At 60.2% G+C, this 14,931-nt stretch overlaps 1 protein-coding gene across 1 annotated transcript; it reads right to left on the bottom strand.

Annotated features, from left to right (window-relative positions):
• Positions 1-608: 608 nt before the first annotated feature.
• On the bottom strand, positions 609-14,673 carry MAP3K11 (mitogen-activated protein kinase kinase kinase 11). The gene is made up of 10 exons (XM_059401586.1): positions 13,458-14,673; positions 8,939-9,119; positions 8,594-8,742; positions 8,318-8,493; positions 7,972-8,215; positions 7,354-7,467; positions 6,727-6,862; positions 6,553-6,644; positions 1,984-2,400; positions 609-1,476 (listed from the first exon to the last, which is right to left on the bottom strand). The coding sequence occupies exons 1-10, from the start codon at positions 14,197-14,199 to the stop codon at positions 1,139-1,141; spliced, it is 2,589 nt and encodes an 862-aa protein (XP_059257569.1). The 5' UTR covers positions 14,200-14,673; the 3' UTR covers positions 609-1,138.
• Between the last annotated feature and the right edge of the window lie 258 nt (positions 14,674-14,931).

The raw sequence follows: 14,931 nt of genomic DNA, 5'->3' as shown, positions 1-14,931 counted from the left end.
GCGAGGAGGAGCAGGATTTGGGATGGGTCAGGTAGGGGCAGGGTGGTGAGTGGAGCCGAGGATGCCCAGTGGCCTCTGGACAGATGTTCACCCACGTCCATTCTGAGTCCTGCCTGAGAACCCCCCATGCTCCGAGGTCCTGTTCCACAGAACAAGGGACCTGGCAGGCCTGGCTGCTGGGGAGTGGTGAGGGGGAGCCTAAGCTACCGCTTCCCAGAACCGCAGAGGGGGCCTGCCCCGGGGCTTGGCATGGGGGTGGCCGCCCAGAGCCCTGGAGCAGTAAGAGTGTGGGGGGCCCTCTGCCAGGGCGGGTTCCTCCTCCGGGCGCCAGACCATGGTATAGACAAACCCAGGACAAACCCCCAGCATGCTGCCCGGAGGGCTCTAGGCACCCGCCCCAACCCCCAGCTCGGCAAGCTGCCGAGGATGAGCAGGAAAGGCCTGCAGAGAGTGGGGTCCGAGGACGGTCTGGATCGCCTGACTGAGGCCCGTGGACTGGACCCCAGCCAAGGCCCAGGCCGACTGCCCATTGCGCTGGGGGCATGGTCACCAGGTTTGAGTGACGGGTTGGAGCCCCCGGTTACCTCCAGAAAGGTGACAGGCTAGGCTTGGGGAGACAGCTTGGGGAGTTTATTTGGCTTCATTGGATCCCGAGGCCGAGGCCCCAACCTTGGCCGGGGCAGTAGGAAGGCACCCAGAGAGTCCCGGCCCCAGAAAACCCCCAGGGTGGGGTGTGGGGGGGGTTCCAGGCACCAAGCCCTGGGGCAGGGGCCACAGTAGCAGGGCTTTGTCAAAAGTGCTGGTGACGGCTGAGGCTGGCCCCTCTCCCCGGCCCTACCCCTCCTTCCTGTGCCACCCCTGGGGGCAATTCCCTGAGACAGGCTCTGGTCCTCCCAACCAGCTGGGTACAGTGTTGGGCCCCAATAGGGCAGGTAAGTTGGGGGACCCACAGGTTTTGGGGTGTGGGGGGTGTGGGCCCCCCGTCCAGTGTGAAGGCTTCCTGTGCAGTGTAGTGTTCCTGACCCCCCAGAGAGGTCCCTGGGGGAAACCGAGGCAGCTACAGAGGCTTGCCCAGCTCCAGTGTACACTGTGGCTCTTCTAGGGCCGCTGGAGCCCAGGCGGGGGCAGCCTGGCCCACTCAAGGCCCTGCCTCGGGCGCCCACGGGGCCTGGGCGCCTATGTCTTTGGTCTGTGCCCTGCAGTCCTGAGGGCCTCCCCGGAAGGGGTTGGCAGGTGGAGAGTCCCAGAAGGGGTCCGAGTCTGGGAACAAGGTCCAGGGTGCCCGGCGAGGCGCAGGCTGGGGTGAGGACAAAGGCGAAGGCCGGGGCCCGGCTGACACAAAGCTCCAAGGGTCGATGCGGCTGCGAAGGGGTGAGGGCCGAGGTCGGCTGATGAGGCCCAGGGGCGGTGAGCGTGGGGTGCCTGGGGTGCCAGGAGCTGAGCGGGATATCCCCGGCGGGGGTGAGACGGTACTTCCTAGGAGTGGGAGGAAGAGGCATGGGGTCAGGTGGGGGTTTGCCCGTCTGCACAGGGAGCTGCTTGACTCAGGACGTCCACCTCTGCGGTGTTAAGAACAAGATCTCTGTGACAGCCTGGCCTGGGCTCGGATCCCAGCTCTGCCATTTACCTCTGGGAGCCTTGAGTCCCTTGATCTCTCTGTGCCCTGAGCTTCCTCACCTAGAGCCTGGGTATGACCTGAGCGCCTTGCTCAAAGGGTGGGCAGGTGGTTAAACGAGACAATCGCCCTACGCGGCGGGGCAGCGGGAGGAACAGAACCTGGAGCAAGTGAGCAACCAGTAGGCGGAGCTCTCCTCCCCTCCAGACGATCATTCCTTTTATCTCACAACCCGCCCGGCCCGCCGCACCCCATCCCTGCAACTGGGTGGCTGAACTTAGAACTCAGTTCCCTCCAGGCAGCCCCCAGCCTCACCGCCCTGCGGGTTCCCCCCACCCCGCAATCAGGCCTGCTTGGGGGCTACTCACCACGCCTCTCCTCGTCGTGCCGCCGGGGGCTCTTGGCGGACAGCTGGCCCACAGGGACCCCCAGCTCCAGCAGCAGGGGTGCAGGGGCGGGTGGGCCGGGGGCCTCCGGGGGCAGCAGGGAGGCGGGGACGTCGAGCGTCTTGGGGGAGAAGCGGATGGGCTGGGAGGGGGGCGGCTCGGCGGGGGACACGGTGGGCAGCGCGCGGGGCGTCGGCGGCGGGGTCTCCCCGCGCTCGCGGCCTGGTCCCCCTGGCGGCGGAGTTTGCAGGTCGCGGCCCAGGCCCAGGGAGGCGAGCAGGGCGGTGCCACGCAGCAGTGCGCGCTGGATCAGCTTGGGCGTCCCGGAGCCGCTGCCCCGCTCCACCGGGCCTGTTCGTCGCGGCTCCTCGGGCTCCGGGCTGGGCCGCTGGGGGTTACCTGGCAGCGGGGGCGGGCACACATTAGGCGGTCTTTGGGCAGGGGCCACGAGGACCCCTGAGTGGCCCTGGAACAAGGACCGAGTTCTGCTCCTCACCAGCGTCTTCCCGGACTCCCATTACTCCCCCACTCAGTTCCTGCCCACCCACGGGGACTCCCCCCCCCAATCCCAAGCCGACTTCGGTGGCCTTAGTGTCCAGCCAGGGGCATCTGCAGGGCTCCTGTGCCCTGTGTCCACCTCCTTCTTGTCTGGTCAGGCCCGGTCGTTTTGCCCACCTCCCCCTACTCGATCAATAGCTTGTACGGGGCACACAGGCCAGTTCCAACGTACACAACAGCACCAAGAGGCATGTGTCACTGTCCCTCTCCTAGAAATGAGGAAACTGAGACTCAGAGTGGTTAGTGCCAGGCTCGAGCTGACTGATTTAGGGGCATATGTTATCCGATCCTCATGCAGGGGTTCCAGGCTCAGAAAGGTTAAGGGTGTGTCTAAGGCTGCACAGCCAGGGAGGGCTGGAGATGGCCGCACTCCAGGAGGAGGCAACAGAGCCTTCACTCTCCACCGCTTCCCACCCAGACTCTGCTCCGGATTTCAGGACACTGGTGTCCTGCCTATGGGCCTAAGGTTGACCTGACTCCGTTCTAGACCACCAGGGGCGACGCTGGGGAACCACACATTAAGAAGGTAGTGGTGGTAGGTCCTTTGGTCCTGTGATGGCCTCCCACAAAGCCCAATTTTGTTAAGTCCTCTTTGGCACTAGAACTTGCCATGGCTCTCCATTACCACTAACATAAAGTCCAAGCCCCTTGGCTGGGCTTTCAAAGCCTTCTCGCACTCTGCCCACCTTGCGCCCGGCCTGGAGCAGGACATGGGGCTGGGGATCCAGAGGAAGAAATGCAATGCTGGGGAAATTGAGCTTTTACTAGCCGGAACTCGGTTCGGGTTCCCTTTTCTCAGCTACAGCCCTTACCCAGGCTCTGACCCATCCTCGCGCCCCCACCCCAGGTCCCTGCCTTCTAAAATGCAAATTGGCCAAATTCATTCTCATTTCTGGCCCTTCCTGAACTGGCTCCCGCCAGCTTTTCTGGCTTCACCCACCCATTCACTCAACCAACATCTGCTGGGACTAGGCTGGGCCCCACAGACCCAGGGGATGAAGGCCTGGCTCTCACCTGCTGCCTGAGACCTGTAACTCCCAGGCTGTCAACTCCCCTCCGGGTCCCAGCCGGGCTTCCTCTCCCCTGGGTGTGGAAAACCTGGCGCCTGCACACACACTGTTCCCTCTGCCCAGCACACCTTTTCTACCTCGCCTTTCTGTGATCCCTTATTCACCATTTAAGACCTAGGTGAAGGGTCCCCTCCTCTGTGAAACCCTGATATGTTAATTACAACAAGAAATATACATTGGGTCTTCATCTCATTTTTGGCACAGAACTCCTGAAACTCCCAGCTCTTCCTAAAGGATTGGATCACAGAAGCAAAAGGTGCATCTCTGCTCTTCCTAACCAGGGAAGGGTTTAATCACATTTACGTTCAGGTTAATGAGGTCACTTCTGGGAAGCTCATAAGGAAAAGGGTCTGGTTGCTGGCAGCACAGACCACAGGACTAGAGAGCTGGAGACTGAGGTCTATCACCAACAGCCAATGGTTAAATCAACTGATCACATTCACATAATGAAGGCTCCATTAAAACCCTAGCCAAAGGGTTCCGAGAGCGTCCAGGTCAGCCAGCACCTGGAGGAGCTAGGAGTGGCGCCCGCAGAGAGGGTACCGAAGCCCCAAGCCCCCTCCCACATGCCTTGCCCTACTCATCTCTTCCCTCTGGCTGTTCTCGAGCGATGTCCTTTATAATTAACTGGTAATCTAGTAAGTAAGCATTTTTTCTGAGCTCTTTGAGCCATTCTAGCAACTGATCAAAGGTGACAGGAACCACTGATTTAGAAGCAGCACAGGGGACAACCGGACTTGGCGACTGGAGACCGAGGTGGGGCGGAGATGCGGGGTAGGGAGGGTTCTTGTGGGACAGAGCCCTTCATCTGGGGGCTAGCCTGTCAGAACTGACTGTGAACCACACATCTGGTGTCAGAAGTGGAGTGGGTGACACCTAGGGGAGAACAAGGTTTTTTCTTGCTTCTAGAAGGCTTCCTGGAAGGCCCCCCCACCACCACAGCGCTTATGGCTCTCATCAGGCCTGACACAGCCACTTCCTGCTGCCTGTTGCTCTCACTTGTTTCTGAGCTGCCCCGACCGCCAGACTAGGCCCGCCCCCCAAATCACGGCAGGGCTGATTCCTAACGTGTCGATGACTGGCTCATAAAATGCACTGACATAGTCTGATGGAAGAGTCTGTTCTCCTGCTCCCCTGCAACAGCCACACAAGCTGAGTGCTATGCTCCCACTCTGCAGGTGAAGGCACGGGCCGTTTATAAAATTAAGCAGAACAGGGGACAAACCTGTCTCACACCAGCACGAAAAATGAGACAGAGTTAAAGGGAGATGGAAGTCAGTCTGCAAAATGGAAAGTGTAAAGACATTCCTGTGGTCAATGGCCTGAGAAACAGAGGTTTCCAAGAGATACGTGCCTTGCTCGAGGTAATTCAGGAAGGGGTTCCTTGAATTTGCCTCTGAGCTTCCTAGCATGAGGAGGAGGCATCCCTGGGTTTAGGATAAGTACAACCATTTTCGACCCATGGATGCAGATGAAATCGTTTCCGTGAGACCTCACAGCAAGGACACACCATGTGGTCATTAGTGGCTCTAGGACAACATACTTCGTGTTGAACCTGAACCAGAACCCCTGGGACATGAGGATGAGAGGGGCTGTTCCATCAGTGTAGGCTGACTGTTCTACCAGCAGGCAACTCACTGTAGCCCGTTCCCCAGTAGTGCGGCCCTTGCCTGGGCAATCTCACAGGGTTTTCTTCGATTCTCAGCCAGCCTTCCACCTCTGTGGGTGGCTGAGAGGTCAAGGTCATGTACTCTCCTGGACCCAAGATGGCCACTGGAGTGTGGACTTGTGCTCAGGGAACCAAGTGCTCGGCCAGCAGCTGGGCTGGGGTAGGGGAGCTCCTTCCAAATAAGGGGCAAGCTTGTGGAGGATGAGGTTCAGGCCCTTTTGTTCCTACTCCTGCTTGCTTGGGAAGGGCAGGCCCAGAGGGCTCTGCCGAGCATGGTAGGGGCAGCCTCAACCTAAACACCTGGGTTGACGGGACTTTAAGTTCTCTATTGGCCCTTCTAGCTTGGTACATTCAAGAGCAGGTGAATCCTAGCTTCCCCCTTGGCCTTCCAATGCTCCCTTCAGTCCCTGCAGTCCAGCCAGCCTGGGGCAGTGCAATTTCTGGAGCGGGGAATGGTGTGTCAGAGGACGGTCCAGGGTCCTGCCTCTAGAGTCAAATCTGGGTTCAAATCTCTCCTCTGCTGGGTACCTCACATCAAACCAAAGAACCTCTCTGCACCTCTCTGTACGTGCCCAGCCCTTTCTTCAGGTGAAAGCTTTTAAGGCTCTCAAATCCTGAGGCTTAGGATCCTCAAAAGCTGAGGGCTCTAGGTAGGGTTACTTTACCTCTCAGAGCCCCGATTTTCTCATCTCTCAAATGGCAAAAATAATAGCACGTCCCTCACTGGGTTGTTGCTCAGATGGAATGCCTGGTGCCCGTAACTGCCGCTGTCTTCACGGAGAAGAGAACAGCCCAGACCCGGACACAGAGAGCAGGCCCTGGATTCCCTCCCCCCCACCCCTGCTCAGCTTGCTTACCCTCTTCTCACCTACAGGATCCCCAGAAGGGACTCTGAGAAGCGCAGTGTGGCAGGCACCTGCCCGGCTCCCCTATGCACGGTCCCCTCTCTGGACCCAGCTTCCCTTGGGTCCCAGATGGGCAGTACCACTCCCTGTCTTTCTTCCCTCCCCGCAACCTGCCAAAGCCCGGCTGCTGCTACAGGGCCAGGACCGAGCTCTCTCACAGGCCAGGCCTGGACAAGAGGCCTCACTCTGGGCCCCGGGAAGCCTGGGTTGCACCTGGCTCAGCTGTGGACCTACAGTGCAGATGCGAATCCTAGGAGCGGCCGGCCCTACAGTTAATTTCTTATAGTTCTCCCCATAGTACCCACAGGGGTGCAGCAAGAGTCTGCTGGGGATAGACAAAGCCACTCACCATTGAGCATTGGGGGTGTGGAAGGAGATCCCAAGGAGGACGAGTCATCTGAATCCAGGTACCACGTGGCTTCGTCCAAGCGGGACCTTCTCCTGGGGAGGGAAGTCGGGCTTCAGCAATCTTAGGACTATCGGGAGGCAGATGATGGTGGGGTGGGGACACTCAGGCACTCACCTCCCATTCTGGGCTTCCCCAGGCTTGGGGGAACTGGGACCCCAGGCCCAGCATGCTCGCCGTTCTCCATTGCTTGAGTCCTCCAGACGTCGGGGGGACTGGCGGCCCCATGCCTGGCCTGGTTCTGCGGGTTCCACTGTAGGAGGAGAACCAGGGAGTCTGAGCTGAGGCCAGGAGCCCCATCATGAGAGTCAGGCACCAGGGACACCTTCTTAGAGGATGGGGGATCAGGTTGGAGCCCATACTATTCCAAGGGTGGGCTTTGGGCCACAGAGAATCTGAAGAGAACTGAGACAGGGTGGGTGGGTTAGGGTCCTGGGGCTAGCACTCGGGTGGGGTATAGTTAGTTCACTGGGGCAATCTTGTCTGGGTTTGAATTCTGGCCCTGCCCCTCATTAGCTGTGTGACATTTGGCAAGTTACTTTTTTCCGCTTTTTTCATCTATGAAACTTAGAGAAAATGAATGCTGCCTGAGAACTCAGAGGTACCAGCCTAGTCAGACAGCGGAGGGAGCCTGGGTGCCAGCAGTCAGAGGAGGAGACAGTGGGTGGAACCCACCTCCTAAGATAAGGTTTGACAGAAGAGAAGGGGCCGTGGAGGGGTTTCGCATGAGAAGAGGTTTCTTACACTGGATCGCCCGGAACCGGGGGAAGGTGGGCGAATCCCCAGCTCCGACCTCGAAGACGTTTCTCCTCCGGTCCAGGCCAGGTGAGGCCTGCACAGTGATGCGGTGTTTGAAGTCTGGGGTTGGGGGAAAAGCAGGGGAAAGGTTTGTGGTGAACAAGAGTCAGGATTCCAGCCCTCAGGGCCATCAGCCGGCTTCCAGGCCACGAAGGCAGTGCAGGGACCCGGCCTGGCACGGTAGCTGTGGGACTGGGGCCCGCATCACTGCCTTCCTGGCCCGTCAGACTCTCGGTAAGAAAAGCGGACGGCCTGGACGCCAGCATCCGAAGAAGCCAGACGCAGCCGGAGATTCCCGGGAGCGGACGCGCCAAGTCCCCTAGGCCTTACCGGAACTTTCATGAGCCCCGCCCCTCCGCGGGGGCAGCCACTCCCCGGCCGCCATGCAAATATTTCCGCCAGAACCCGCCCCCACACGAAAACAGCGCTCCCGGCCCCACCCCTTCCAGCCCTCGGCTCACAGGTCCACCCACCAACTTCCCCGACCAATCCCAGTATGGCCAGCACAAGCCTGACCCCGCCCTCCTCCGCTCACGCAGCCAATGGCTGGGCCCCGCCCCTTACCAAGGGGCATGCTGATGCGCTCGCCGCCGTCCCGCGCGCGGAGCTTGCTGCGCTTGAAGGTGCCGCGGCGGCGGCGAACGTGCGGCCGCTCGCGGTCCACCTGCTGCAACAGCAGCGTCAGCTCGCGCTCGAACACCTCCAGCTCCCACTGAGCCAGCAGGTGCTCGCGCCGCCGCAGCTGCTCCGCCTGTGACCGCTGCTCACGCGCAGCCCGGGTCAGCTCCTCCTCGCGGCTCAGAAGTTCCTGTGCCAGGGACAGTGAAGGCAGTGGCATCAGCCCGGTACAGACTCTGCCCCAAGAAGACCGGGGAGGCACTTCCTTTCCTTTTCCAATCGGGACCTCTACCTTTTCCTTGGCCCGCAGCTCGTCGAAGAGGCCTTGGATCTCGCGCTTCCAGCCTTCCTGCATGGAATGGAAGGAGTCCCGCGGCATTTCCCGCAGGACTTGCGCCTCCAGCGCCTCCAGCTGCTGCAGGATGGAGGCAAAGTCGGGCCTGCGGTGGGGGTCCTGCGCCCAGCAGTCTGGGGACACGGAGCGGAGGGGGCACAGAGTGAGAAGGGGTCTGTGGGGGGATGTGTCTTGTGCCAAGGAGCTCTGCCTCTCCCCCTCCAGTCCCCTTACCTGCCATGAGCTGAGCGAAGGGCTCAGGGCAGGTGGATGGGATGGGCAGCGTAAGCTTGTTGACGGCTACTCCATAGGCTACAGCAAGGCAGTCGATACCACGGTAGGGCACCTCCCCAGTCAGCAGCTCCCACAGCAGCACCCCAAAACTGTGGGCAAGACAAAGGGTCTGTGTTCGCTCCTCTACTTACTCAATGCCATTTCACCCCAAAGCAATGAGGAGCCAAATGATTTGAGTTCCCTCCCCCAGGGGTCTGCCTTTCTGCCCAGCCCTCGATTTCCATACCCCCCTTGGCCCTCCTCAGCCCCACAGATGGCCTTGTCCAGGCTGCAGCCAGGCCTCACCTCCAGACATCGCTGCCCTTAGAGAAGGTGGAGGCCTTGATAACTTCAGGAGCCATCCAGGCGTAGGTGCCTGCTGCACTCATTTGTGTGGTTTTGTGCCACTCCCGGGCCAGGCCGAAGTCAGTGATCTTTAAGGTCTTGTGGTCCATGTCATCGCCTTCAATGGGCTGCAGCAGCAGAACTGGGGAAGAGGGGGCAGGACTGTGGGTACTCCGTGTTCAGATCGTGGGGTCAAGGGAGGAGCTAGAAGCAAACCATCATCTGACAGACATGCTGGCTAAATACTGGGAGCAAAGAGGTGATCTTGCTCTGGACGGTTGAGGTAGAATCAGACAAAAGTAGCCATATTGGGAAACGTGGTTGGAGGGGCTCCTTGAGGCCAGGCTTTTATGCTCAGCTCTAGCACTCCCAAAACAGCCTCTGAGGCACACATCATCACCCCCATTTTACAGAAAAGGAAACGGGGCAGAGAAATGACTTGCTGAGATCATATGCAAATAAAGAACAGATTTCAACCCCATCTGTGTGGTTCTAAAGCTGGTGTTCATTGCATAGAAACCCCTGTGTCTTGTCATGTTGCTGAGGCAGGAGTGTGAATTAGGACCTCCCTTGGGATGGGGAGCAAGAGGGAACCCCTTGGTGAGAAAGGAAACCCAGTACGCCCCAGTGCCCATACCCCCTCATGGCTGGAACAGCCCCGCCCAGATGAGAGCCTCCAACCAAAGATGTCTGCCGCTGCAGAGCTGGATGTGAAGAACAGGGGGGTTCGAGAAGCGAAGGTTCTCGGCCAGAAAAGGAGGAGCTTGGGACAAATGTGGGAGTGGATGGTCAGATCCGACAGGGGCTTGTGGAGCTGACCCAAGGGGGCCTTGTATACAGAGGAGAAGCAGCAGCTTGCAAATCTCATCAGGACAAACATGGCTCAAATGAGAGAAGGTTTTGAGGAACAGAAAGACGATAAAGTCATAGCATCATCAAGGGTTTGAAAAGGCCTCTCCCTTTCCTGGTTAATGTAGAGAAGCGACATCCAAACCAACCACCTTTCTGAACATATGTCATTTCAGGGCGCACATACCTCTCAGCTCTCCTGGCCAGGGTGACGGCACTACTCTGGGGCAGCTCAGGGTAAGGGGCAGCGGGGTGGGGCAGAGGGGATGGGCACCTAACCCAGCCTGGTGAAGGGGAGGACTTCTCAGAGGAGGTGGCGGGACCAGGGGTAAAGCCCTAACTCCCGATCCCAGAACTTGGTCACTGGCCAAGTTCTCTGGGCCTTGTGGGGACACCTGGCCCTTCTGTCACCCCTCCCTTCTGTCTTTGATCATGGGGCCTCTGCCTGCTTGTGCCGTTTCCTTAGGGCCTCCCTAGCCTCAGCCTTTTCAGTGTCAGTGGTCCTCAGAGCGTGGCCTCTCCTCAACCCCTACCCACTGTCCCCGGGCTGTCTTGGCTTCTCCTAAGTGCCCGCTGCCCCCTCCCCATGGGCCCTCCCACATTTGGAGCTCTGCGCCAGGAGCCGGTTCAGCTGTCCATCACTGCCCTATCTCATGTTCAAATGCCCTCCCGCCCCCACCTTTATCCACCCACCACAGGGCAAATCTCCCTGCAATTTCTCCTAATCCAGTGAATGGTTCTGCCATCCACCCTCTTCTCTTCTGGAGTCAGACTGGGGCTGAATCCTGAACTATTCATAAAGCTACGGATAACAAAACCCACCAAAACCCACCTCGGAGGGTCGGCATAAGCATTTAACAAGTTCACTTTTTTTTTTTTTTTTTAAGAAGGCTCCATGCCTGGTGTGGAGCCCAACCCAGGGCTTGAACTCACAACCCTGAGATCAGGACCTGAACTGAGATCAAGAGTCCGACACTCAACTGACTCAACTGACTGAGCCCCACCAGCACCCCCAGCAAGATCGCACTTTTTAAATCCTTAGTACAGGGTGGGACGTCTAGTATGCGTGTCCTAAAGCTTGTCCGCTGTCCTGAAGATTAGTCGTCCGCCATCTCCAGTCGGCCCTCCTCACTGTCCTCTGTTACCAGCATTCCCCGATTTGCAACAGCCTCTGGCCTGGGTGCTGGAGGCTCAGAACCGGACCATCTAGTAAACACTATACAGGTTCATTCCAGAGCAGAACCAGAACAGGGGGAGGGCAGGTGGCTGGAGCGGAACCAGCCGGAGGGTCTGCGTGTTGAGGCAGGAGAGGGACTCCGGTGGAGACGGGATCCACCCATCCTCCTTAAGAGCCACCGGTCAGGCCTCTAGCCACTTGAACCTCACAGACCAGTGAAGCACTTTCCGCACCAACATCTCTGCCTAGGAGGCCAGCCTCCCCTTTTCCCTCACATAATCTGAGGCCCAGAGATAGGCAGCCTCTCATCCAAGCCTTGAGACTTCTTTGTCCTGGTGACCTGTCACCTCCCGCCCCCCAACTTGGCTTGACACCTTTGAATCCTTATCCTCATCTCCACATCCCCTTGAATTTGTCCCAACCCAAATGGCTCATTTGGCGCCTGATCTAGACCTTGGGGAAGGGGTAATCAGGAGCCACCTGGAGGAGAGGGGGCTGGAGATCCCAAGCTCTCAGTCCCCATGTGGGGCTTCCTGGCCTCTGGAAGGGCCCTGGCCTCCAGCCCCCTCCCCAGGCTGGCCTCTGTGGAGCTAGGGAGTGGCGTGCACAGCTCACACCTCTTCCGCTTCCCTCCATGGTCCCTACTTCTCCTTTCTGGGAGGCCTGGGCCAGGTCTCCAACTGGGGGGGGAGTCCTTTGGGGGAGCATTGGGGGAGGTCAGACCCAGGCTGGGCTGGCTGGTTAGTCCTGTGACTCGTGGGCCTGGAGAATTCCCCCTCCACTCCCCGCCAGGCTTCCTCACAAGGCCCCCATTGTCCAGGAAAATCACGCCATTGTTTCCTGCCTGTGCCCCCCCAACCCAGGGACTCCCCCCACCATCCCGCAGACAGCACCCCAGGCCTAGGCCTGGGGTCTTCGAGGTGGGAGGCCGGGCTCAGGGAGGCTGAGGGCGCCTTCCCTGTCCTTCACCACCACCCAGACTCTGGGAGAGACATACAGGATGGGGGGGATGTAACCCCTGGCTCCTTCCTCTCCCACAGAAACCCCCCCCACCCTTGGCTCTTTCCTCCCCTGCAGGCAGCTGGGCTGGGGAGGGAGCAGAGGCTGGAGCAGGGGCAGGAAGCCGGCTCAGGGGCAGCAGGAAACACAGGAAGCAGTGGGGAGGGTGGGGAGCAGGGGCCTGGGCTATTGTTCCATTTTTTCTGGAAAGAAAACTGGAGGAAAAACAGAAGAAGGGAGTCCCCTCCCCCAAGGACTTCGGGGAATCTCCCTTGGGTTGGCACAGGGAGTGGGGGTCCCTGGGGGGCTAGAGCCAGGGAGGGAGGCTGAGCAGTGCGAAGTGCCCCACTGGATGAGGGGAGTAGGGGGGTGGCCGGCAGGCCTCCCCAGACCCCTCCAGTCCTGGCAGGGACTCGGGTATTATTGGGTTCTGCCTTTCTCTCCCCACAAGTCACTTGTATACGGCCAGCCCAGGCCAGGCAGCCCAAAATCTCCATGCTCACTACCCCCCAGGAGCTGCCCATGTCTCTCAATAACCCATCAGCCCCAGCCCTGTGTTTCCACTACTGGGGGGCGGGGTATGTGGCGCTGGGCCCTGCCTCTTTGCCTTCGCTCTGGCCCAGGTCCTAACCAAAACATCCAGCTGGTGCCTCTCTGAACAAGGCCTGCTTCTGGCCTGGTGTGAAGCTAGTCTCCTCCAGGAAGCCCTCTGAGCTTGTCACTCACTTGTCTTGGACCCACGCTGGCCAGTGTGTTGGGCCTAAGATGGCTAGAGGTGGAGTACCTTACTGCTTAAATCTCCCTTAGCCCCACCACGCCCACCCCAAGTGCTAACTCTAGGTAAGGCCCTCTCGGCGATCCAGACCGCACACGTCTACCCTCACAGCTGCCGACCGGCCGCAGGGCAGGCAGCAGGTGCCATGCCCCTCCAGCCCCTGGCGCCATTTCCCCTTCCTGGTCACTCCCTTTATCCAGAGTCCAAAAGTGAGGCTCTGAGTTGAAATAACCAGCTAAAGGTCATGTAGTTAGGGGTACGGGCAGGGCCAGAATTCCAGCCCTGTCCCCAGCCTTGACCACCAGGGGTGGGGAGCCGGGCAGGGGGACTTTCCACTCCAAGATCTCTGTTCTGGAAGCACTTTCTACCCCCAGAGCACAGCATCAACAGCACATCCAGAGCTCCCATGGATGCCTACGACTCACCTGGGAGATCCCAATTTTCTAACCTGGCAGCTGGGAGCTGGGGCCAAGGACTCCTGAGGCTCAGGCGCGAAGGACTGTTTGGTGTCTGGGTCTCCGGCTTTGGGGCCGGTGTGGGCCCATGGCGCCCCGAGTCAACTGGGGCTCCCCTAGGACAAGAGCTCCAGCCTCTAGCAGACCCCCCAGGTGGCTCAGCTGAGAGCTGGCAGGTGTGTGCTTGGGCCATACCGCCCTCCAACCATGCTCCCCGAAACTCACTGTTGTTGGACTTGAGGTCTCGGTGGATGACGGGCACCAGGGCCTCACAGTGCAGGTAGTGCATCCCGCGGGCTATCTGCACAGCCCAGTTGACTAGCACGTGTGGGGGCACACGCCGCCCGGCCAGGGCACGGCTGAGGGGCCCACCGGCCGCGTACTCCATCACCAAGCACAGGTTGGGCTCCTCCAGACACACGGCCTTGAGGGCAATGATGTTGGGGTGTGCCAGCATGGCGAAAAGCCGGGCCTCCTGGCGCACGCTCTCAGCTGTCACACTGATGTCCTCATCGGGGTCCTGGCGAGCCGCCTTCACGGCCACCAGCTCACCTCGCCAGCTGCCGCGGTAGACCTTGCCGAAGCCACCGATGCCGATCACCTCCTCCAGCCGCAGCTCTTGGAAGCTAGCCACCTCGCAGGGGGGCGGGCCACCGCCCCGAGACACATAGTTGGATGGAAAGATGCCCACCTGGCCGCCCACCTGGCCCGCCCACCAGCCCTCATCGCCAGAGATGGCTGCATCCCGGGACAGCACCTCCACACGGTCGCCCTTCCTCAGGGCCAGTTCGTCCTGCCCATTGGGCTCGTAGTCAAACAGGGCCGTCCACACAGGGTTGGCATAAGCCGCTGTCTTCGGGGACCCCTCTGGCCAGACTCCGCTGCCGCCGCCCCCACCGCCCCCACCACCACTGCCATTCCACGACCCCAGCGGGCTCTTGAGGAAGAGGTTCTTCAAGGGCTCCATGGCTGGGAGCCGATATTGGGGCAAGCGGGGTACCTTCCCTGGGTGCCCCTGGTCCCCACCCCCGCTGGCGCCCGAGGCCCTAGTCCCGGAACCTGGGCATCCGGGCCCTGGCCCTCAGCCCCAGACCCAAACCTCTCTGGGGAGCCAGGAGTATTGACTCCCGGCCCCCCGCATCTCGGGCGTCTGGAGGGCCACCCAGGGCAGTGTGGTCAGGCTTTGGGGGTGGGACCCCGAGGCCTCCGGCGTCTCACCATGGCCAGCTTGGAGGGATCGGGAATGTCCCTCAGTCCCGGAACAGTCCTGGGAGGTTGGCTCCAGCACTCGCCCAGCGCAAGGTGGGGCAAGAAAGAAGGCAGCGCCTGGACTCCGTTGGGTCTTTTTGCGCACACGGGGTGGCTGGAGTGTCCCTAGTTGGGCCGAGCTGCGGCTTCCCAATCCCGCTCCCTCAGCCGGACGGCTCCAACCCCGTTCCCTTCTTCCTCCTCCCTTTGTACTTTGGCCCGGGGGCGGGAGGCAGAGGTGGAGGGTGGAGTTTCACTTTTTTCCGCTCTTCTCCCTCCAGCAGGAAACAGCATCAGATGACGCGGGCGGGTAGACTGCTCCCCTCCCAGAGGCTGCCGGCGCTGGTCCCGGCAGTTCCCGGGTAGGCGGGCAATGAAGGGCAGGAGTGGATGGGTATCCCCAAATGCCCATCCCTGAAGGTTCAGGGTCAAGGTTGGTCTTTGCTAAGGA

This window comes from Mustela nigripes, chromosome 1 (genome assembly GCF_022355385.1).
Source record: "Mustela nigripes isolate SB6536 chromosome 1, MUSNIG.SB6536, whole genome shotgun sequence".
In the NCBI taxonomy this organism is placed as follows: Eukaryota; Metazoa; Chordata; class Mammalia; order Carnivora; family Mustelidae; genus Mustela; species Mustela nigripes.
Note: the sequence above shows the minus strand (reverse complement) of the source record. Positions and strands in the feature narration are given on the sequence as shown.

Bases quoted from the DNA above. Each gene is read 5' to 3' on its own strand.
- MAP3K11 (XM_059401586.1), bottom strand. From the start codon at position 14,199: ATGGAGCCCTTGAAGAACCTCTTCCTCAAGAGCCCGCTGGGGTCGTGG. The intron at 8,216-8,317 runs GTAGAGGTCCCG...TCCCTGGCACAG, and splicing joins AGCTGCGGGCCAAGGAAAAG to GAACTTCTGAGCCGCGAGGA. The intron at 6,863-7,353 runs GTAAGAAACCTC...CTCCTCCTACAG, and splicing joins CCGGTTCCGGGCGATCCAGT to TGGAACCCGCAGAACCAGGC.